The sequence below is a fragment of the Thunnus albacares genome, chromosome 3 (assembly GCF_914725855.1).
Source record: "Thunnus albacares chromosome 3, fThuAlb1.1, whole genome shotgun sequence".
In the NCBI taxonomy this organism is placed as follows: domain Eukaryota; kingdom Metazoa; phylum Chordata; class Actinopteri; order Scombriformes; family Scombridae; genus Thunnus; species Thunnus albacares.
In genome coordinates, this window is record NC_058108.1 from 22,357,071 (window position 1) to 22,381,999 (window position 24,929).

The following is a 24,929-nucleotide window of genomic DNA, read 5'->3' on the forward strand; positions in this document are numbered from 1 at the left end:
CAGACAGGAGGCCAGGCTTGTTGATGGGAGAGTGGGGGCAGGGGAGCTGATACACTGGCCCCTCTCCCTTGGGTGACTCTCCTGCTGTCGTTCTGTGCCTTGGTGAGCCTTCGACCTCCCTCCCTCCCACCTCCTCTTCCCACCTCCTCACCCTCGGTCCCTACTCAGGTCGTCACCCCTCCAACGCACTCCCCTCCCCTCTTCTTAAATCTCATCCTCCCTCTTCTTCTTCTTCTTCTTCTTCCTCTTCTTCTTCTTCTCATCCGGCGGGGTTGAAAGCTTTTCAACCATTAACCATGCCAAAACAGTCAACACTTCCATGAGCAAAGGGCACGTGAAGAGAAGACCTCATTGAAAATATAAGGAGAAAAAAAACAAACAAAAAAAAAAAGCCCCTTAGGTCTCTACTGAGGAGCCGCTGTTGTTGTACACCCTGTCCAGGCACTCCCCACCCTCTTGACGCCCGCCCGTCTGCCAGTGCAGCATCTGTCACGGAAAAATGTTAAAACCACACACTGGTGAACTCCCATGGCAGCTTCCAGTCACCCCGAATGGTCACCAATGGGGTTCAAAACTTGTGGGCTTGAAGCGTGTTTTTTTTTTTTTTTTTTTTTGTCATTTTACTATTATTGTATGTCGACTATATGTTTGTTCAGTGGGAGTCACTGGGAGAGGAGCGATAAAAGAATAATTCAATCGATGGCAGCTTAAGGTGTTATCCTCCGCTCTCCCGGTGGTCCGTCCCGACATAGTGTTACCCGTTGATCAGGGGACCTCTTGAGACACAGCAATATTACCATCTTGTGCTTTCTGAGGGGGAGGGTGGGCGGGCAGGGTTTTTAAGACAAACAGGTGGTTTTGCTTTTGACTCTGTGGTGCATTTATTGGTGACCAACTCTTTTTTGACTTTTTTTTTTTTTTTTTTTTTTTGTTTTGATGAATTTTTTACCTCCTATCTGCACTCTCTCTCTCCAAACACTGCAGGAGGGCAAAAAAAATTGAACTAGAGATTAAAAAAAAAATGTGTTTTTTTTTTTCTTTTGAAAAAGCTGTTTTTTTTTTTTGTCATCCAGAGTTTACATTCATGTCAAGGATTTGTACATGACTGTTTGTAGCAAAAATGTCCTTTTTCAGTTTGTTGGTCAAATGAACAACTGAGTAAGTAAACCATGTTAATGGCATAAGATTATTCTCTTGCACAGAACCTCCCAGTAAGATAAAGATGGAGTGGATGGGATGAGCCGAGGGCCAGATATGAGATTATAATTTTTCAGTGGCGTCATTGAAAAATGAACATAGCACACACTCACTGACTGGACGTGGTAACATTTTGTTTGAATGCTGGATGGATAGTTGTTATGGAAATTATTTTAATGATGTGCCTTGGAAAAAGTTATTTTCTTTAAAAAAAAAAAAAAAAAAAAGAAGAAGAAGCAGAGACTGTACCTGTTAATTAAGACTGTTGAATCAGTCGCTCTTATTATTAACCCCTTGGAGAGGCAACACGAGATTTTACCGCTTTTTTCTTCTTCGCTGCAAAAAAAAAAAAGGTAAAAACATTTATCTCAAGAAGTTGAATGAGCTCTATTGAACCTTTTAACATCAAAGTGTAATTTAAGAGTCATCAGAGAGTTGAGGGACCTCAGTTTTTTAAAATTGACTTCAGAGCAAGTGCAGACAAGGTTTTGATATTTGCTTTCATGTTGCTGTTGCACAGAGATTTACTTCAGTGTGTGGGTTTTCTAAGAACACAAAAGCACAGCGTGATGTTTGGGGAAGTCAGCAGGCACAGAGAGAGAGAGAGAGAGAGAGAGAGTGAGGGTGGGTGGGTGGGTGTTAGAATGAAATAAGCACAGACCAAGAACAGTGTGCACAGAGAGCGGGGTCAAGGCAGAAACGTCTGTGCACACAGATGAATTGAGAAACGCTGAAGACACCTTCCTCTCCCCGAGCCCGCTGTGCAACAGTGCTTTTAAAAACCCGACACGATGACTTCCATGAAATGTTATTCCTGCCAAATAAATAGTCACTTTTAAACCTTCCATGTCGATTGATTAGTAAGAATTCCTCTATTTAATTCCAGATAGCTTTAACTACTTGTAGGCTTTAGATCAGCAGCCCCCCCCTTTTCTGGACGTCAGCCTTCATGTCTTTTCTCCTTATTTTCAATCTTCATGTATCGAGCGACACTCTGACTCTACGTCGGGTGTCCCACTAACGTTAGGGTTCACCTTTAGTACCCGCAAGAACCTAGAGGCCGTAGCGAGGTCGAGCTGGCTGGGGTTTCGTTGAGAAGAGGATGGTGGAGAGTTTGTTTGGGCTGACATACTGTGCAGAGTAGGGAGAGTTCTGTGCTAGAGACCTGTGAATATGTTCCTTTTTAGCGGATGTGTAATATACATTCAGAAGATGTTATATAAGTTCCTTTTTTTTTTTTTTGGTTTTGTTTTGTGTGTGCGAGCGCGTGTACACGAGTACCTGGTGCTGGCTACATTTTAGCAAACACTTGAAGGTATTGTGTGTATTCTCTCATTGTAATATAATTAAAATGTTTTATACATAAAGTCTCTGAAGTCTCATTATTGTCTGTAAGAAGATTTACGAAATCCCGCTCAATGTGGAGGGAAGTACCATAGAGCTACGTGATAACATTCAACTGAACAAATCATTAGGAATATGCAGATAAAGATGTTCAAATGTTTCGTGACTTCCTGTTGGGTTCGTGCAGCTGTGAAACTGCAATCTGCAGTCTGGAAAATTGTTCAGTTTTTAAAGGGTAGAGTTCATCTTCTGTCACTGTTAGAAAAGAGAAAAGTTAACTGATGAGAAAAAAAAAGACACTAAATTAAATGAATAACTTATCAAATTTTATTAAAGCTCAACTTGACAAAGAAAAAAAAAAGAAAACACTGCACTTAAAATTGTGGAGATGATTGAAAATGTTTTTCTCTTCACACTTCAAACATCTTCATCTCTTTCATTTTTAAGTCCAGTCAACTCTATTTATACATAAGACATCTTGCTACCAGGTTAAATAAATCTACATACTCAATATTACAAATCCTTAATGCTAAATAATGCATAAAAATACATCACATTCATTATTTTTCAACTGTTATTCAAGTCTTGCTGCAGAAAATCCAGTCAATTCCATCTTAAAGGGAATGCAATCACTGACATGTTTACAATAATATCATCTGCATCGATAGTTCAGCTTATATCAACAGTGACACAGTCATACAGTTAAAGGCTAATCACATTACAGAGTGAAATTACAAGTCACTTTGGTTTCTTTTGATTATCAGCGCTTCTGTACAGGCCTTCATGGAAGTGACTAACCAGCAGCATTTACACTGAACTTTCTATTTATGTTTGCAATATTACAGAATATATTGTGTGCTGACTCTTGTGCTTGTGAAAGTGGCAAGTTTATTAAATGGGCTGCATTTAGATAGCACCTTTCTAGTCTGATCAACCACCCAAAGCGCTTTACACTACATGTCACCCATTCACCCATTCACACACACACACACTGATGGTGAACCATCTAGAGCAATTTGGGGTTCAGTATCCTGCCCAAAGGACACATCGACATGCGGGCTGGTGCAGCCGGGGATCAAACCACCGACCTTCCGGTTAGTGGACGACCCGCTCTACCCCCTGAGCCACGGCTGTCCTAGTGTATTATAGTGTTGGACCCAGAAATTGAGCATCACTACACATTAGTAAACCAAGAACACAATAACATCTTGGTTCTGACTCATACTCTGAATGTCACGTTTACATGAAACAAGAGAAACCTGATTATGCATATTTTTCCGTTGACGTGGTAATAACAGCATTCAGGTTTCTAATCATGTATGCAAGTGCGTCTTTGATTTCCTCAACATCTCAGCTAATCATTCCTGTTCTTGCTAAGTTAGTCTGTAACGTAATTCTGCTGTATTTCCCACCCGGCTCAATTTAAGTTCTCAATTTTATCACCAGTAATGTACAAGACGTACATTTTTTTATTTTGTTTTCTTTCTGCATTTCTCAATTCGTACTTGGGTGTTGATCATCATTAATTGTAATATTCTTTGTTTTACTGACTAAACTACTACCAAAATCAAGCTAAGGAAGCACCTGCAAACATGGTATAAAATGTTTACATTACAAAATATCCTGGTTTCTATCAGAGTAATCCAAGTAGAATTTCTGAATTTCTCTAAACCAGGATATGATATGTAATTGCATAACACATAACCAGGATACTAGTGCACATGTAAACTCACTCAGTGTAAAATAAGGAAGAAATCATGAGGAAAGGGATCATTTTACAAAAGGATTAAAGGGATCATTTTACAATAGGATTTTAGTGGCTGTAAAAGCTCCTGCAGGCTGTAATCATTGACCTTCCTGGCTGAAGTGAAAATAAAAGTACAGTCAGTCATATGATTTGGTCTAATGACAACGTCAGGCAGGACTAATACCTGAAGCAGTGTAATATCTTACTTGTATTGCTGATAATGTGCCAAACTGTTCATTGAGAATTGTATGATTTTGCATAAAAATAAGCTTACTACATTTAAATATTAAATATATGACCAAAACACCAAAATATGAATTTACAGCTGACATAGTTACAGCATTTAAAAGGGTGCTGCTGGTCAAAGTCTGACAGTTTACACCAAGGCAGTAGGTTTCATTCAAAGTCTAAAGACCTGAGATTTAATAAGAACAGAAAGAGAAAGACAGAGCTGAAAGGACAGAGAGAGACATACAAACCAGTCTAGCGGTAGAGAGATAAGCTAACCAGACAGACAGACCTGGTTCAAACAATAGAAGGACACAGATAAAAACAGCACTGAGCGAGATCCCAGCAAAACTTCAGTCTCGTCGAGATGATCAAGATGATCAAAAGGCATTGTGCTGGCTTCATGTCACCTGTACAGTACTTCACACTCTGTCCTGTCATACATACTGCTGGGGTTTCTGTGGGACAGCAGCAGCTGATGCCAGGCTCTTGGCCGCCTCCTTGGCTTTCTCTGATGCGTCTTTCACCGTGTCCCTGAGCAGCCGCTGGGGCGTCTCTCCTGTGAGCCCAGAGCGAGTGTCCGGAGAGGGAGAGACAGACAGAACAGAGTCAGTGTCTCATTAGTCTTCTAGTGGAGAACAATACAGTTTTCTGCAGGTAAACATACAGTGTGCTGTAAAGGCATGCAAGATGGAAAGGTGGCAAAACTTAAATTATTATAGACCTTCCTCTAAAAAGAGAGTTTTTAAAGGGAAATATAAAAGAATATCCACACATCTGTATGCTGTTTACGAACAGCCTGACGCAGAATTCAATACCACGGCCTGGAGAGTCTTTCTGTGTCTGACCTCACTGTGAACCCTCAACCTTAAAATACCTCGTGTGAGAACAACAACCAGACTCACAATACAACAGAGCAGCCCGCCTATAATGTGAAGGAGACGGAAAGAAACCAGAGACTGGCTGTTTCCTCCACTTTTAGGTGCTTTCAGACACAGCAGTGGGTATTCACCAAGAGCTCTGCCTTGGCAGGTGGCTGCGTGTTGGCAGACGGAGAAACCTCTTCACATGTTTGGAGGCTGACGATAACTGCGGGGAGTGAAACGTTGGAATTCACGGGGGCCAACAACAATGCACTGAAGCTGTACAGTTTATACAGTTGACTGACAAAATGACTTCCTTTTTTTTTCTCCTTTTTTTTAAAAAGCCATCTTTACTTTTACTTCCACATCACTGTCATAGATATTTCTTGGACAGGTTGCTTGCTACAAAATTTGATTTTGAATGTTGAAAATACTGTTTGTGAACCTATGAGATGAGCACTGTGTCTGACAGCTACGTTATAATGAAGGCATCAAATAAAAAAGGATAAACTTCAGTTTGACATCTAGATTTGCCAACAGCAGAGGCATAGACTGAGGTGCAAAAGCATAAAAATCACAGCATTACCTCAATCCGTTCTTCACACGACACTACTCTCAGTTTCCACCACTCTGGCCAATTAGAGAAAATATATTTTGACGCAAATATGTAAAATAGGCAACCGCATACATAACTACTGACATTCCTCAAAGCTTTTAAAGCATCGACACTGGAGAACCACTCTGTTCCACATGACTTGTCATTGACTATACTGCCATACGATGGCCACATGTTGTAAGTGACTCTGTTTTTTCAAAGTCGTAAGGTTTGCTTCTACAGTAATCTGTCTAATCTAACAATGTGACTTTTAATCTTAAACTGCAATATCAAAGCATCAAAAATGCAGTAAGATCCAAAAACAAGATAAGAAATGCAAAACGTGATAGTGAATAGTGACTTCATTTTGGTTTTGCATTCTGATACGTACTACTACAGTTCAGTACAATACAGGTATCATGGTGGTAGCTGCATGTAAAAATATATAAATACTATTAAATTATTGATCATTGGGCCTCAGGCAAGGACATTTTTTGTATTCTTATCCTAAAACTCTCTTACTTTTTTCTGTGAGGTTTGCTTGTACAAATGTTCCAAGTCTCATTCAACAAACTGCCTGAACTTTTCATGAGGAGGTGCGCGTTCGTGAGATGTGAGATCATTAACATAATCCACGCCCCTAAAATCAAGCTCCATGTTATGCTCCATTTGTGGGCGAGTTTCAAAAAAAATTCCCAAAGAGTAAAAACGCAATCAGTAAACAAAAACATCACAAATTTAGGAGTGACATTAGGAGACCCAAAACAATTAGTAAATATGAATCCAGCTGCCAATCACGAAATAAAGAGGGAATCATTTGACATGAAGTTAGATGCTAAAAAAAACATCTTTCTAAAGCAAAGCGCTCTGCTTATGGGAGGTCATGTGACAGTCACGGAGATATGAGGAGAGAATATTATAGTCTACAGCTGATGTTACACTGTCAGCTGCAACACAACATGATACTGGACAAAGACACGAAGGCAGCTGTCACAGTGACAGAAGTTTAGCAACTACTGACATGTAGAAGTTTCTGTGCCAAAATATGCCAATAGAAATGATAAAAATCTAAAAAACCTTTCAGTAAATTGGAAGCCATGATGATGATAATCTGGTAAATATTAGTTTTGCATTGAAGTTTGTTTTAGTTCTATATTTATTTTTGTTAATCTCAGCATATTTAAACTGCAAATTAATTCAGATTAGGACATTATACTGCAAGTCAAACGAGTGTTTCTCACGCAGAGATGATCTATTAATGACACAACAGGTCTGGAACACTCGTAAATTTCGTTCATACCTCAGAGAAAATTCTCAGTACGAGAAAATTGATGAATACCACAAATGTTCTTAAACTCGTAGAGTCTCTTCAGAACAAATCTGTTCATAAAAGTGGTTCTTGCATAAGGCCCAATATCAGGTGAAAACATTATACACAATATATTTCAGCTAGATTGCAATATCAATCACATGCGATGTTCCTTACTGCAATGGGTAATAGTAATGGTGCTCATTTCATACACATTTTACTTTGTGTATTGTTATCAATCAAAAACGGGATTTTAGACATCAAATGTGGCATTAAAACATTCATTGTGACATTTAGGGGGGAAAAAAAACAAAACAAAAAAACAGGAAATTGCTGTAACTAAAGAGAAGAAAGGTCATCACTATGGTTCTGTTGTCGTACGCAAAAATAACATCAAGATCAACTAAAACTACACACTACCTACTTCTACACCACTAGATTCACTTTTCTGTCACTTCTCTTGGTTTTACTACTACGAGTTTCTGTTCTTTGATTTTTTTTTTCAAGATAAATACAGTGTGTACCTGCATACGCAACACACAAGGGGAGACAGTCACTACCTCTGCTACACAGACTACTGTGTGAAGGCCAATATACTGTATGGCATCATGTGACAAACCCGGGCGAGGCCAGGGATGGCAGATGGATGCCCCGCTGCTAACATACTCACCACAACGCTCAGCATGATGCCAATTCCTGCAGTGCCATCAACAAAGGGGCAGTGGGACAAAATCACAACAATGGGAGAATGTCCTTTCAGACAACAGAGCGCTGGATCAGCACAACGCAAACTTTGTAGCACAACACAAACCTCACTTGTCAGGGCGCGCTGCCAAACAAGGCACTGCTTATTCCATGGCTGCCCCGGCTTCAAATACACCTGTGTGATGATTACTGACTTTTCATTCTTGATGGTTTTGTGTGGCACTGATTTCTCTTCTTGGCAAAGATGACGGACACACATTTGCAGATGTGTTTGTTACTGCCGACTCATATTTTACAGCCTGCACCTTTAAAATCAACAGGAAGATTATGACTTTTTTTTTTTTTTCCATCTAACCTGCTCTACAATATTTTGTTTATACAATACTGACGACGCAAATAGTTTTCGTCTGAGCCTAAATTCAGAAATGCAAACTGCTTGCCACTGTGGTTGTCATGGTTTCATATCCCTCTGCAGTCATTTCTAAGGTCCTATAGGCTTAAATCAACCTGTTTCTAAGACATGTGAGGGTACATTTCCAGGCAATGCTGAGAGGTTTTACTGACACAAATAAGCATTCCTGAATAATTACTGCTTTAAACTGCTCTGCGACCCTGAAGTCCATTTGGCTTAAAAAAAAAAAAAGAAGGGATTTTTGTTTTTGCTGTGTCAGGGCTTCATTCGCACCAAATCCGGCGGGTTACACTTCCACGTCCCGCAGGGTTGTGCGGAGGTGTGGGCATGAAACAATCAGATAATAACGTTTTATTTCTCTGATTCACTGCTTTGTTCTCGCTACCGCCGCTCCCTCTCTTCATTCACTCTCTAGCTCACTTGACCACTATTGTTCTCTCTCTCTCATGCTCTCAGCTTGCTTTCCCTCTCTCTCTCTCTCGTCTTTTTTAAAATGAGTTGGGAAGCTGACAGCAAAGCCTAACTTTACTTTTAACGTTATCAAACAGAGAGAAATGTCCTCCCCTCACACTAGTAATGTCTTTGTTTCTTGGGTTGTACAGCTCTGCTTCATGTTGCCCACCATTCTTCCCTTGGGCATCTTCAGTCTGATCACTGGCTTACATGATTGGCCACCGCAACATGATGTCGTGTCGCATTTTGGCAAAAGTTGATTCTGGGACTGGCGTTTTTCCCTCCATTGTCAGATCTGGTGTGAATGCAGCCTTAGGAAGGTGAATGTTAAGCTTGTAATGTCTGCAGAGAGCCACTTCAGTTTTTACTTCCACTGAAGTCATGACAATAATTCATGAGGATGTTTCAAGGACGTTTAGACATGTTTTAAAATATAAAAATAATGTTTAATTTATAAATTAAGTGTACAATGTGTTGTGGTCCAATGTTTTGAGGAAAAAAGCCTTTCTTCCTGTGTTAGTTTTTCTCCTTTCCAGAAATGGTAACAGTTAAAAATAAACTGTTTTGCTATGTCCTCCTCTTTTTTTTCCCTTGCACTCCCCTTTGATTTCTGGTAAAGTGTACCTACCCTGTAAGTTTGACAGTGCGTATTCCAGCCCTTTCATGGCTTTAACCTGGTTGCTCTTGAAGCGGGCCAATCCAAACTCCTGGTTAAAGACAAAACAGGAAATAGGTTTACATGAGGGAGACGTCTGAAAAACAACACTTAGCTGACAAGTCTTCTCCTTTACTCCGGGGATATTAGAGCGAGCCAGGCATGTTCTGCAGCTAATAACAACCATTTCAGGCTGACACTGACTTTGCTTCTCCCCTCAAATGCATTTGTTTATTTTGGTGATTGCACACAGGCTCCCGCACCTCTGACCTACAAATCAAACTAAAGGCTTGAAAATAGGATTCTGTTTGTCATCCTCTATGATAAAACAAACGCATCTACTTTAACTGAAGCATAAACACATACCTCTACACTTCAGCACAGATAAGTAAGGGTGTCTGTATAATAAATAAATATAATACATATATTAATATTAATTAGGGCTGTAGTCTGCTGGTCGACTGGTCGATTAGTTGGTCGATATGCTCCCGTCCGACTAAATTCTCATTGGTCGAATAACCTCCGTGTTATTTTCATAAGGAGAAGAGTGCTACATCAACAGCTTTCCAGGAGTAATCCATTATTTCCTGCGGCGGGAGGGACAGACTAACAAATTACCTGTGAAAACAGGGGTGTATTCAAAACACCCAAGTTGTTTTCACAACTTTGAACTCGCCCAACCTAATGGAGACTGCTGGGTCTAACTGTACTGAACGTTTACTGAATCTGTGTTCCTCCATAATGACACAACGAGAACCCCCGCCAGGCCCAAAAAAAAAAAAAAAATTAATATTTGATATCCGACAGCGTTTGGGAGTCTCTGAGCAGCGCTGTTCCGGTACGTGAGTCAACCTCTGTCGTTGCCTGGGAAACCACTGGTAGCGTGACTCCGTTAAGGAGTATGTTTGCGTAGCGAGTAGGAAAGAGCGAGGGGCAGAGAAGTGACAGTGGATGCGAGCGGGGCAGAGGAAAAGGTCAGTAGTAAGTTGTCATTCTGGCAGTAGATGTACAGTACAGACTACAGTGTGTCAGTTAATAAATGCTAAAAAGTCACGTCTGTTGTTTCCCCAAATGCTGGAAAAGTAAAGGGGGTTAGCTCCAAAGTTAGCAACAATGGGCTAGCATAACCTGAAGACACAAAACAGAGAAATACAGAACAGAGAAATGTGTGGCTGCCGAGTTTACTGTGCACTCTGTCCCGTTACACCCCCCCTCGTGCGTGACTAATCGATTAGTTGAAGATCATGTACGATTTTAGTCGACCAAGATTTTCTTTGGTTGACTACAGCCCTAATATTAATACTGGCTAAAATCAGGAAAACCTTTTACAGAGAAAGAAGAATGAAGATTCACACAATCTAATGTATATTACAAAACAGTTTGACATCAACACGGTTAATTTGTTATTGTACAAAGGGGTGAAAAGTACCTGAATAGGTCTGGAGAAGCCGTAAATGCTTGACGATATCCACGCTTCCCGTTTCAGCTGGGTGGTGGCTGGCTGCTCCTCGGAGTCTCGGAAAACACAACGCTCTTCAACTGACTAATATGAGAGAGAGACAAGCAACAACAGGTTATGGAGAAGGGCTACATTTTACTTTGTCACACAGTTCAGGATCAGACGTAAAAGTACTGAAGAATAGTTTTGTATGTACAGCTTTGACAGGTGCTTAAGTGCTGATTCATTGTGCAAATACATGCTTGAAGCAAATAAATCCACTTTTCTTGTGTGATCCTAATCACTTAAGAGGAGTGTTGACATATGTTAGATTTAATACATGACAGAGTATATTTTAACTAACTATATCAAACCGGTTTTCTTCTTTGTGAATCTTAAAATGAATTTTACAATTTGATTTGAATTAGTGGGGTCATGATTGGATCCAAATAAATTCTCAATTCAAAATGTTCATCTTTTGTTGTATGAAGAAATGTCACCATTTGTTTCAAAGCTGCAGGAGACAGACAGTTTATTGCTTCCCATGTTTCTGTAACTCTTTCAAATAGAAAACACTGTATTCTCCTCTTTGATCAGTCAATTTCTTTGATCACAACCGGTTAGTCATCTTTACTGTTTGTTTCATATTACAGTGGATTAAAAACAGAAGTAGCATACATCTATGCTGCCTTAGTGTGTAGCACACAGCGGAAAGAGTGTAAAAATAGCACAATTTAATTGCTGCATACAAGCAGGCTCTTTAGGCAGAAAACACTTATCACCATTCTTAGCAATATGACATCCTTAGCTGGTAAAATCTAATGAAATACACTGACACCTGCCTGATGTTTACGATCCTAAATGGCAAGGCTCCTCAAACCACTTAGTACTTTTATTAAGCAGAAAAACAAACAGATGTTGTAGATCAAACAGATCTACAAGATCTGCTCTGAGAGGGGACAGTGTAACCTCTTTCAGGTCCAGCTGCTTCAGCCAATCATGCTTTTCTCTAGGAGCTTCTCAATTATGGAACACAACTGAAATAAGAAACCACCTACCACACTTTCATATGTCTCAAGACCTGGCTTTTCAAAAGTCAGACATGTGAACATTTCCAATCTTCATGATACATTGCTCATTTTATTATTATCGTTGTTATTACTGGTTAACCTGCTGCTAACTTGCCCCGTGTCCTTTGCCCGTTGCCAGGCGGCCAGCTTAACATGGCGTGGGTCTGCGTGGAATATCTACTATTTTATTAACAATCTGGTATGTTCTCCTATAGTTGTGTCTTACAACTCGATGTTGCATGGCTTGTGTGTTAGGTGTATATTACCATTTTACTAACCCGTAACTGTATCTTTGAACATTTTATCAAGATAAACATGTGCTTTGTTGCTTTGTGTTGCTTGCGTGGCTATATGTGCCGAAATGGTGTTTGTTGTTGCTGTATTATTGTACTGATGTTTTGCTGTTTCCTGTTGCTATGCATGGCTTGTGGTCTTTGTTCTGTAAATTTTATCACTTAAAAGGTTTCAAAACATCTCGCCAAAGGACTGCGGTTGAAAACTAGCCAGCTACCTAACACTTGCATATTTAAAGAAATGTTGATTAATGTGTGTTTTCCATATAAATAAATAAATTAAATTAAATATTGTATAAACCATGTCAAGGTCCCTCTTCCCTGAGAGATTATTACATCTGAACCGCGTCCTAATGCTCGTCTTCTTTGATGATCAGGCTGGTTTAATTCATATTTCCTCCTCCCTGCTGAAATTAGCAGTTACACCCGACTGCACTGTGCACTCATGGTACAGAGTTCAGTCTTGTCTATTCCGTCAATAAAATATACTTTATTAAGTGAGGAGAAAACTATTTTTGGATTTTTGTTTTACTTTGTGAATTGATTTTGAATTCAATCCAATTCGCCTCTCATTAACCAACACACACTGATGGTGGCAGAGCAGCCATGCAAGGCGCTGGCCTTAAGAAACTAAAAACAAACAAGGCTTCAGCCAAGTAAAAATTTGATTTCTCACGGTAATGCAGGCCTAGTATACAAAGACAGTAAGACAGATGAAAACTTGACAGCTACATCCATACAAACAGGCAAATAAACACTTGGTTGCAAAAAGGTTAAAAGTGTAATTGAAATTCGATACTAAAAGCAATGAACCACAAAGAATCAGTTTCCCACCATGAGAGTTGTGTGGTTGAGGTTCCACGTGTAGGTTGTCAGGCTCCTGTTGACAGGATCCACGATGGAGTCCTCAATGATGTACACACAGCGAGACATGCCAGCAGGGAAGAAGCGTTCCGCCCAGCGAGGCAGCCGGTTGGTCTTCATCAGGAGGCGTCTGGAGAGAAGCCGGTGGTCCGCAGTAACCTCCCGGTACACAACGTCCTCTGTGAGAACATGGGTGCTGATGGGTACACAAACATACAGCCATGCCAGCCAGATGGTTACTGGTTACTTTCAGGTTTCATATCTGTTTGTGATTCATTTCAGTTCTGTTTTAAACTGTCAATTTACTGGAAACGTTTATGGGTGCTTGAATCTATTTGTGCTCAAAGTTCCACTTTGATGTTTGTGAAAACTTTCGAACAATGATCCGTCAAGTTTCTGATGCTGCTAAATCAAGTCATAATGAGAATAAAATGGCTTGACCACACAACTTTGATCATGCTTAAGTTAGTTTTACTTCTCTGATGTGTTTTCTCAGTTCTCCATCTCAGTCATGACAGAGTTTATTTTTGCTGAAGGTATATAACACAATTCCTTCAGATCTGTCAACACATTGATGCTACAAACACTGCGCTCCATAATTTTATCCTCAACATCCTCCATTCATGTAAAGAATTTTAATATTATAATTATAATTATGTTATAGATACTGTAATAATCATTAATAAGGTGAAAAAGTATGATTGCAGGTTCTGTTTTCTTTCAGAAAGTCAGCCAATAAAAGCTTGAATATCTTGAAGAGAGTATGGACTTTAACACCTACTACATTCTTTCAAATGAGCACATGTAATACAAAAAAAACTGACCATAAAAATACTACAATACCTGAAAGGGTTCGGATACCTCTGCCAGAAAGCAGAGACAACATGGTCCCACATCCCCCTGATGTCTGTGTTATTACAGAAATACTTGACCATTCTTCTTTCGCTGATGTGCAGAATGACGTGAATCCTGAACCCTGAGGTCCCTCACTGCGACTACACAAGACAATGAAAACTTGGGTGCTGACTCCATCCAAAGTCTGTCACAGTCCTGTAAAGATGAAGAGAAAGCTTTAGCAAATATGTATAGTATATAATATGTTGTGGTTTAATTTTCACCTTGCGCTATAAAATGTTCATTATATCCTTTTATTGTCAAATGAATGTGATTACGTACATTTATTTGATACACAATTAATTTGCTGGATTAGTCAAAAAGAGGCATTCCTGTCTGGTTATTAGATCCATTAAACAGTTCTTCAACTGATTTCCTAGAAACTCACTTTATCACTTGACTATATCACTATATCTAGTTATATCACAATATAAATGTAGATACATACAGTATGCTGTCATAGAGCATTTTATCATAAACTACCATCCTATGTAGATACACTTTTTACACTACCAAAACATTATTTATTCCAGTGTTGTTTATATATTTTCATACCTACTTCCATAATAGAATGTTTATGTTTGCTTTAGCTATTGGTGACTTAGATATTCCTTGTGTAAATCTCCCGGGGATGCCAAGAACCCTGCGTAGAGTAGAAATGTCCTTAAATTACAGGTTCACAATTTTTCAAGTCTGTCCTTAAGCAACAGTCAGGTGCCTACATGAAGTCTGAAACATGTTTCTCTTGCTAGAATCATTCCTCCTGTCCATGCTGACCATTGGAAGATCTCTTCATAATGCACTTACAATGTAAGTGATGGAGGATAAAATCCACAAGCCTCCTTCTGTGCGAAAATGTATTTAAAAGTTTATCTGAAGCTAATATGAAGCTTCACCTGTTCAAATTAGTCAAATCAAGTGAATATCTATCAGCATTGCAGTCTTTTTAGAGCCAAAGTCCCTCTTTTTGTTACTATATTTCTACCATAGCTCAACGGGGAAACGCCAAAAATATCCAGATATCCACTTGATATGACTAACTCAGACTGCTGAAGCCTCATATAAGCTTCAGATCAACTTTTAAATGCATTTTTTAAACAAAATATCTGTGTGGACACACTGTGTATTTTGGCCCTCATCACTTAAAACAGACTTGAAAAATGATGAACCCATCCTTTAATGCCAAATTATATGAGGATATTTGCATATTACCGTGTTATCAGGTTTGTTATTATTTACACATTGCATCCACAGCAGCCTGAGCTCTTTCTACTACTTTCAACTCATCACTGAAACACATGGTAGCTAACTATCTGTTACTACCTCTTATGCAATCTGCACACATGCCCTTGGCTTGTGGTTTTACATTGCTCTGTATGGGTCACTGCTCGTTTTACCTTGCAGGCTAACGCTACTGCTGCTAACGATATGCTAGTTACCTGGATAGCTAACGTCGAGCTAGCTAAACTTACCCAGCTAGTTCAAAAGTGTGACATTTAACGGCGATAGAGAGACTGTGTGACTTTTCATGATAGTGTTTAGGGTTTGACAGCTAGTCCACCATAACAACAACTCAACCAAATTAAGGTTGGCTGGCTAACTAGCCTGAACGCTAAGTGGACAGTAATTAATGAAGTTTCAAACGCTCTTGACAAACAGGAAACAAGGACAATCTTACCTGATGTATCCGCAGTGTGAGTGCCAGTCTGGTGTGCTTCTAGCCCACAAATTAATTGGCTAACGTTAGCTATTTACACCCATATTTATGCTCCATGTGACAGAAACACATGACAGGCAGTCAGACCTGAGCGTTTGACAGATTACCTTATAATAAAAACGTCTTCTTCTTCTAATAATGATGAAATTTGCAGCAGGCTTAACGCAGCGAAGGCTTATTGCTGCCCTCCACAGGTCATCTGTAGAATTACATTGAGTAAGCTAAATCCATATGTAGAGTCCACTGTGATGGTGGAGAAAACTGATGACAGTTGTTGTTGTTGTTTCACAATGTTGTAGGCCTATTGATTTCATTGAATGATCTGTAACTTCAATTTCTGAAAGCCCTGCCTGCATGAAGCTCTTCTCTGTGTGATAGTTGGTGCATTAAATCAAAGCATGATTCACAGTTTCTGCCTCTCCACAGATGCATTTTCCATCTGGGTGCTTACTTAAAGGGATTTTTTAGAGAGTTTTTCCTTATTTGAATGGAGGGTCTAAGGACAGAGGATGTTGTATTGCTGTACCGACTGTAAAGCCCCCTGAGGCAAATTTGTGATATTGGACTATATAAATAAAATTAACTTGACTTACCAACCAGTGCCAGCCCATGATTCAGCGCACAGTGACCCAGTTTCAGCCTAGTTATTGCCACGTTGTCCCTCCTGCCCATTCTTGTATTTGACGTGTGTTTCAGTGGTGGCTGTATTGAAAAATAAAACCAGCACTTGTTTCCCTCTTCCCATTCTTTTTGCCATAACTTTGCTATTCCTTGTTGTATTAAACTCTTACACTCAACCTTTCCATACAGTACTTCCAGATCTACTGTTGACAGCTCTTTTTGCTGTCTTATCAGCCTCTTCATTCCCCTGTACTCCTACTTGACCTGGTACCCAATAAAGCCCAACAGTGTTCCCCAACTTAGATACTCGATTTAACACAGTCAAAATTTCTACTATTAGATCTGGTCTGGTCCCACTTTTCCCACCGTTCAGTGCCATTAGTGCTGCAGTAGAATCTGAGAATATAATTATCTTTCCTTCCTCGTCCCACCCAACCGCCCACAAGATTGCCACAAGCTCCATAGTGAAGACTAACACATGATTTTATATCCACTTTCCATGATGTATCTGTAACTGAGGAATGTTTATTCCTATTGCGGCTTTTCCATTGTTCAGATTCTTGGAGACATCAGTATAAATCTGTATGTAACCCATTTTTCTTTAAGGCGGCCACTAACTAGTCACAGGATCACCTACATCCTTCTTTTTGATTTTGTCTAAGACTGAAAAATCTAACAATTCTTCTTCTGCTGCTGCTCCTTCTTCTTCCTCTGCTCCTTCTTTGGACTTTTAATAACCAAGTGGAGCATTATCACCATCAACTGTTGTGGAAAGACTCCCTGTATGCTTATCAGTCCTGTATCTTGTAGATAAGTGAAGACAGGCATAAAAACCTAATTTTCAGAACTGTTGGGGAAGATTGTTTTTAAGTCCTTGTGTTTTAAGATCCAGCTCGTTCCTTTTGCATAAATCAAACAGACAAAAATAACATGATCCACAGTCTCCATTTGATTGCAGACATCACTTTCTCCACTTGGATGCCTTCTGATGTGGCTTATGTCCCAGTCTCATCCTACTAATTAGACACTCTTGTTGGACCAAATATATCCCTTTAAGATTCCCATCCCAACCCCTGTGTCTTAATTTTGTTCTAAATGAAAGATTTGGTTTCTGCCTCATTTATTGACATGCCAACTCTACTTGATTTGCTTTTAATCCATTTTTGGCACGTTGATCTACTGTTTCATTCTGTTGAACACCTATATGAGCTGGTATCCAAACTGTACATCAATTCCTAATCAAATTCTACACATATACTGCTATTTCATGAAGAATATCCTGTTGAGAACATATGAGACTAGCCAGGACTTCAATAGAGTCTGAGCATATTAGAATTTGCATTGGGTATGATTTTCTCTACCCACTGCAGGACCAATGAAACATCCATCACTCTCTTCTTGTTCTCTTTGTCAGTGGCAACTTCTCATTATCAGTGTTTTTAGATGCACAATATATGTACAATGTGTCCTTATCTCTCATGTAGAGTGTCCACATACATACATACTCATGTACATGATCCAATATGGAAAAAAATCTATTATTGGTTGAGGTAGTAACTATGGTGTATCAGCTGACATTAATACATTTTGACTAATGTTCCAGTCATTTAAGAAAACTCCCCTTTTTGTTCTATGTTCCCAACACATCTTTATAACCTTTTTTGTAGGTTGTAAATCTTTATGGCCCTGCAGATTTGCCCAATAATTGTCAATTAATTGTTTCCTTCTTAGATAAAGAGGCATCTCCACATCTTCCACCTGAAGTGCTGACAGTGACATTGACTTGTCTGCCCCACAACATAACCTATCCGTATTCTTGGGCTTGAATTTTGTCTCCAGTCAATATATATGTTGCCATTTTCCCCACTTAGATACATTGAGGAATAAGATGAATTATGAAAGGAGAAAAGTTTTACAGAGGATACGCTTTTTATTGTATTGAAACTGTCGAAATTGTAGAATGTAATGTCCAAGACAGTCAGAGTAACAATGTAGGTGAATAATTAATCTGAATAGTTCAGCAGAGTAATACACCAATCTTATTATATGAGCTTTAATCTATAAAAAAGACTTTACAGCTCTGCCAGGCTGCACTGTGAAGAAAACCTAATGACCAAAAAGATGGATAAAAGTTTTTAAACTTGCCCTGGTGGGATTATAAATTACATCCAGAAGATTATTTTTTTTGACAATGTTAAGAATCAATATGTGTTCTTTGCCTTAAAATGAAGATAGCTAAATGAGATCCCTGATTTTACTGATTATCTTATGAAATGTGATGTCATGAGTGACACATCCTATGTCCTCAGTGAGACAGGATGTGTCACTGATGACACATGACGTCACTGGAGCTTGACTTGATAAGGTTTGAAATAGAACCCATCAGTCTACATCCAGGAAGTCCGTTTCTGACAATATGCCTTGTCACGGTCACAGATACGCTTATCGCCCCATTCGCAGACGCCGGGGCCCTGCAAGGTCCACTGGTGTCCGCAGGCGTAGGCGAACTGTACGGGGCAGGCGAGCTGTACGACGCAGACGCTAGACAGCTTCATTGACATGAGCTCCATGCATTAAAATAGCAGCTTAAAATGGCATTTATGCATCCATTCATTCATTCCATTCATCCAATTGAAATAGTTATTGTTGTGCTGCATTTTTTTGTTTTAAAGTCACTTTTCATGAGATAAAAAACAAAAAACTAAACTAAACAAACAAGCAAATGAAATAAACTACTTCTTGTTCAAACGTCAGCAGCCTTCATGGGAGCCGAAGAAATGTAAGAAATTGTTTCTGAACATCCAATATAAGGGCCAAAAAAGTTCTTCAAAAAAAGCTGTAGGCTACACAAACAGGGAAAGTCATAGTTTTGCAGGTTGGTCATAAATACCTGTGTATTTTGACCTGATCATGCAAGAGGAAAAATCAGGGGATCACCAAAGTTTGTAGCTAGTTGTCATGAGCGAAACATGAATATTTTAACCAAATGGAAAGGAAATCCGTCCAATAGTTGTGGAGAAAGTTCAGTCTCAACCAAAAGTGTCGATCATCAAAGTCACCACGATACATCGCCTGGGACTCATGAGTGTTAGTACCAAATTTTGTGCCAATCCATCTGGTCGATGTCTTAATGTGTTCGTGGCACTAGATGAAAAGTAACAGGATCAACAAAGTCATTGAGTTTCATCCTCTAGGGACCTTGACTGACAAGAACTTCCATCCATTATTGAGATTCACAGTCTGGACCAAAGAGTTGGACTGACTGAGCAATGAATAGATCTTACCACCCCTTTTGTTGCCACCTTTTAAAAAAGCTTTTGGTACATCTGTGTTTCCTTTTTGGTTTCTTCTATCTTTAAGAATAACATAAAAACTAAAAAGGCCTGTTTCACCTGTAAGTATGTTCAAGTTCCCTGCTATCCTTGCATTTTATTTCACCATTTAGTGGATCAAACTTGGTGGCTGCAAACATTATGTTGATAACTGGTGTGTATATGACTCACATCTAGGGCTGCAACTAACAATTATTTTCATTATCAGTTAATGTGTCGATTATTTTCCTGATTAATTGATTAGTTGTTTGTTCCATAAAATGTCAGAAAATGGTGAAAAATATCAATCATTGTTTCCCAAAGTCAAGAGGTAACCTAAGATGTCTTTTTTGGTTCCAACCAACAGGCCACAACCCAAAGATTCTCAGTTTACTCTCATAGAAGACTAAAGAAACAAGGAAATATTCACATTTCAAAAGCTGGAATCAAAGAACTGGGAATTTCTTTTTCTTTTGAAAAAAGAAAGACTCAATGATTAATTGAAAAATGAATAGTTGGTGATTAATTTAATAGTTGGCAACTAATCGATTAATCAACAAATCGTTTCAGGTCTACTCATATCTATTATAATTATCTATTATAATTGTTTACATATATATATATATATATATATATATATATATATATTGTCATAAATATTTCATAAACCAAATACTCTACATGAGCTGTAATACTAAACCCATGCTTGCAAGTTGTTTTGTTATATTGGACGAACTTGACTACCAAACTATCACTGCTTCTGTCACTCTTCTTAATTCTACTCTCACTCAAAGTCATTTATTTTTGAATTACCAATAGAAGAGTATAACCAAAGGAAGAAAAATCATAAGTTACAGAAGTTATGGGCAGTGTCAAACCAAACCAAGTCCAGCCAAGCCAGCACAAGTATATGGAAAAGGCCTATTAGAGTCACACATTCTCCTCCGGTCCAGTAGGTGTCGCATTGAAATATGTCAAACTGTTCATTCTGCGTCACGTTTCCTTCTTCTTCGTCGTCTTTGGCGTACTTCGCTGCCACAGGAAGTGTCCTCCATGGTGTCATTGTAGGTCTTCTGAGGTTGAACTGCAGTAATAAGCGATGTCTGGATACACACCAGACGAGAAGCTCCGTGTGGAGCAGCTCACCAAACTCCGGAGGCAGTGGCTGAAGGACCAGGAGCTGAGCCCGAGGGAGCCCGTGCTACCATCTAAAGCTCCCGGTGGCCTCGCCAAGTTCTGGGCAGGCTTTCTGGAGCCCAAGAGCCTGTGGAGGCTTTACGTGAGTCCCGCTATACAGCTAACGCGAGCTAGCTAGCAAACAACCACTGATGATAACACTATAAACAAGCTGCATGCGAAATAACGCTGCCAAGAAACAAACTGAACAGTTTGTAGTATAATTAGTGTCACTTTTATTAACCTTAATCCTACCGACTGGGACAGACTTCAGAGGTTTTTGTCATATCTCTCAGGTGTTGTTGTCTGTCATTCCAATTAGCCTATGCATGACTTTCTTAATCAGTTTATTGTTTTCTGTTTCTGTTTAAATATTGGGGGAGTACAATGTTCAATATACATGTTCACTCTGCTCCACTGTGGTGAAACAGCTAAACTAACTTGTTACTTAATTCACATTTCAGGCTTGTTTGATCTTAACATACTATCAATAAAAAACGTGTTCAGGTTAAGTGTACAGGCATTTAGAATTGACATTTAGACCTTCTGTCGAAATGAGATGTATCATTTTGACCATGTAGTATGGTCCTCAAAAAAAAAAGTATAATATTTTTATTAAGAAATATGGTGCATGAAAAGAGAAGACAATGTCAGTTTAACAATGAGAATCACAGTTAAAATATATCAACAAAATAATAGTATAATCAAAATACTGTGCATCTCGAAGGATCAAAAGAAAAACAAGCCATACTTTCTGCCTTTTTAAAGGCAAAAATCATGGCACACCTGAATGTGTGAGAGGTGCGTTTTAATAATGAGAATTCCCTCATACTCGTCTTGCTTGCTGCTGGAATTGAATAAATATTCCAGCAGCAAGCAAGACTGTGAGTGACAGTTCTTCTCATTGTGACCATGTAGTATGGGAAAGATCTTAAAAGTGTGTCGTGTTCTGCAATTAATGCAGATATGTTTGAGGAAGGCAACATAAATCTGCTGGACTTTGTCATCTTTTCCTGTACATAGAAAGAAAGTGAATAACACTCAGCCAGGCTAAAGGCTGCATCTAAAATAGGGCATCAAGTAAGGTATTTGTTAGTTCTATTAACCTGAACCTATCATAGCCTTTGATTCAGTATATGCAAAAAAACAAAAACAAAAAAGAACTGCCCGACACTTGAAATCAGGTAGATTTGATTCAGAATGATAATTTGGTGCAATGACCTTCCTCGGGATGTCTCCACTTACTGACACAAGTTGACTTTTAGAGTAGTTTTGAATCCATCAATTGCTTCACTAACCATTTTGAAAATCAATTAATAGTTCCAGTGTTTCCCCTATGATTGTACAATGAGAGGCCCCACCCGGCCAAAAAAATATTTTCTTTAATGCCAAAAATAACGCCAAATATCCATTCATTCAGAAATCAATAATCATTTGCGTTTGGTAGCCTCTGTGTGGCACTGTTCTAAAACATTAGTCAACCTCTGTGTCGTTGCTTGGGAAACTCTTCACACCATGTGCCTTGTCTCTTTAGGGTTTTTTCGGTGCGTACCACCAGGCCTGAAAAAAATTCTAGGGGAACCGCTGAGTTCAGTCAAGTCAGTTGCTAAGTCTATTAGATCTATATAGCTCAAAATGATAAATGTGTCTACGATCTGTGAAACTTACCACACCAAATATCCTTTGTCTCGATTTAGAAGTCATTTATCAAGCAAAAATGACAACATTCTCTGGTTTCAGCGTTGCAAATGTGAGAATTTGCTGCTTTTCTCTGTTTTATGTCACTGTTAATCAAATTTTATTGAGTTTTGGACTGAACAAAACTCATTCTGACATTTGATACCCACAAAATGATTAACCGATTGGGGGGGGGGGGACAAAAAAAACAAAACATACCTGATGAAATGTCCACTGAGATATTGGTATCAATATCTTCATACTTTATATTAATTGATTTTTCATTTGAGACTTCTCTGAGTTGTTTGGGTCCACTTACTGTTTCACTGTGTGTCCAAGTCTGCAAAGCAGCGTCTCTTTCAATTCAGTTTTCTTTGTTTGAACAACACTTTATGTACAGGTGAATATTTTACATGTATGAACATCTCACCTACTTGGAGTGAGAGGGCAAACTCCAGTCTAGGTTGAAATATCATTATCTGTTAGGAGCAGTCAGGATACACACTCTAATTCATTATGTACTTGTCTTTATTAATATTTACCTACATCTGTATTTTCCTTGCAGACCTACAAAGCATACAGAGGTGGAGTTTTCACATTAACGCGGCTGCTGATCCCTGCTTGGATTGTTCACTACTACGTGAAATACCATGTTGCTGTAAGTTAACTGAAATTATTTGTGATATTATATCGCACTATGAAATGGCCAGTGTGGTAAACAAACAAGGAGTGGACAGAATAGAGACCTATCACACGTTACGAATGTGGCACATCTTGTGAACTGAATTGTATGACTTCATGAGCCAGACACTTATTGTTATCGTTGTGTATGCCCTCTAGGAGCTTTTCTTTTAGACACTTGTACATTTAAGTTGCTGAATAATTACAGGAAATGGATAATAGAGCTGTGATACAGAACTCGGAATACGTGTTTTGTTATTCAAAGTGTTCTTTCATTTATTGAGTCACAAACAGGTAGAGTAACTTGCAAAGAAAGCAGGAACACATTTTACAACACTGTACATTACTCAACTGATGCATGTGTCCCCTTCAGTTTATAAATGTAAAATTCAGTCATGTGACAATGTACTGATCAGTAGGCTTACTTAATATCAATATCATTGTCCTTCACAGAAAAGGCCATATGGCATTGTGGAATTGAAGCCGAAGCTGTTCCCAGTAAGTATGACTCATTTATTCACTTTGTTTTTCCTGTAATGATAATAACCCTTCTTTTCATTTCTTGTATGTGCAGCTGCATGTGAGCTTGCTTTACCAGACATACCACAGCCTGATTTCCGTCATACTCCAATCCCACGCAAACAGACATCTGTCCTGGGATGATCCCACAGAAACCTAGAAGAGCTGCTGTCTTAGATGTCTTAATGGAGAGAAAGAGTATTTTCTAACATGTTTGTCCTTGTTTCTGTGTCTAGGGTGACACCATTCTGGAGACAGGCGAAGTTGTTCCAGGTCTCCCCGAAACCCACGGTCATCACTGAAGTTGAAATATGTCGATTATTTCCTTGAGTTTCTGCTGTAAAAACTGTGTATATGCCATTAAAATATAAAGTCATTGGTGAGCGTGAGTCTGATTTTACAATTCATGTAAATAGGGGCATCTCACAGTAGAGATAATGAAAATGTTTTTGCTTTTTTCACAAGTTAAGAGGCTTTTAGTGTGTATTCATTTAGATTTACTGATCACATGTCTGTTTAAAGAGAAATTTGTTAGTCATCTCCTTTACGGTCACAGCTTTAAATGACAGTTTGAAAACGTTTTACTTCAATAGATTGACGCATTTCCTTTTGAGGCATAATACTGGGGTGGGATAAAATGTAAAGAGAAGGCCTTCAAATGCTGTAAACCAATATCAGTTGAGAGGAGAAAGTCAGCTTGCAGTAATTTATGAAAGAGCTGATTAGGTGGGATTGTTCAAGATTGTATGACTACTTTGAATTTTAGATTAAAACAGACTGTGGTACAGCATAAACACTGAAGATGCTCTGGATTTCCAGGAAGCAAATTTAGCCTAATGAAAATAAAAGCATACATGTTGTTTGTCAAATTTTGACTTAGCAGGCACATAGGTTATTCTGATATGACTCAACTGATGTTTTTCAGACATCAACTGGAACAAGAACCTTCAATTTAAATAAAAACAAAACACCATATGTGCATGTTGTATCATTAAAGGACAGATTCACAATTAATTTTTTCCCCAAGTCTGTCTTGAAACAACAGGTGCCAAAATGAACATTGAAATAGGGTTTTCTTGCCATAATCATTCCTCCTGTTCATACTGACCATTAGATCTCTTCATAGTGCACTAACAATATAATGGTGACAACATCCACAG

The 24,929-nt window shown here is 38.9% G+C and overlaps 2 protein-coding genes across 2 annotated transcripts; one reads left to right on the forward strand and one right to left on the reverse strand.

The window, feature by feature from the left end:
* Positions 1-4,497: 4,497 nt before the first annotated feature.
* On the reverse strand, positions 4,498-15,910 carry LOC122979523 (PRELI domain-containing protein 1, mitochondrial-like). Its single transcript, XM_044347036.1, has 6 exons — positions 15,746-15,910; positions 14,017-14,223; positions 13,144-13,369; positions 10,938-11,051; positions 9,482-9,560; positions 4,498-5,075 (listed from the first exon to the last, which is right to left on the reverse strand). The coding sequence occupies exons 2-6, from the start codon at positions 14,106-14,108 to the stop codon at positions 4,954-4,956; spliced, it is 633 nt and encodes a 210-aa protein (XP_044202971.1). The 5' UTR covers positions 14,109-14,223; positions 15,746-15,910; the 3' UTR covers positions 4,498-4,953.
* Positions 15,911-20,724: 4,814 nt separating this feature from the next.
* ndufb6 (NADH:ubiquinone oxidoreductase subunit B) lies at positions 20,725-24,152 on the forward strand. The gene is made up of 4 exons (XM_044347397.1): positions 20,725-20,995; positions 23,135-23,227; positions 23,704-23,748; positions 24,006-24,152. Exons 1-4 carry the CDS (start codon positions 20,816-20,818, stop codon positions 24,069-24,071), a joined length of 384 nt encoding a protein of 127 aa, XP_044203332.1. The 5' UTR covers positions 20,725-20,815; the 3' UTR covers positions 24,072-24,152.
* The last annotated feature ends 777 nt before the right edge of the window (positions 24,153-24,929 follow it).

Coding starts and splice junctions, on each gene's coding strand:
- ndufb6 (XM_044347397.1), top strand. CDS start 20,816: ATGTCTGGATACACACCAGACGAGAAGCTCCGTGTGGAGCAGCTCACC. Junction 20,996..23,134: donor AGAGCCTGTGGAGGCTTTAC/GTGAGTCCCGCT, acceptor TTTTCCTTGCAG/ACCTACAAAGCATACAGAGG. Junction 23,749..24,005: donor TGAAGCCGAAGCTGTTCCCA/GTAAGTATGACT, acceptor TTCTGTGTCTAG/GGTGACACCATTCTGGAGAC.
- LOC122979523 (XM_044347036.1), bottom strand. CDS start 14,108: ATGGTCAAGTATTTCTGTAATAACACAGACATCAGGGGGATGTGGGAC. Junction 13,370..14,016: donor AGGTATCCGAACCCTTTCAG/GTATTGTAGTAT, acceptor TGTACCCATCAG/CACCCATGTTCTCACAGAGG. Junction 9,561..10,937: donor GCTTCTCCAGACCTATTCAG/GTACTTTTCACC, acceptor GTCTTTAACCAG/GAGTTTGGATTGGCCCGCTT.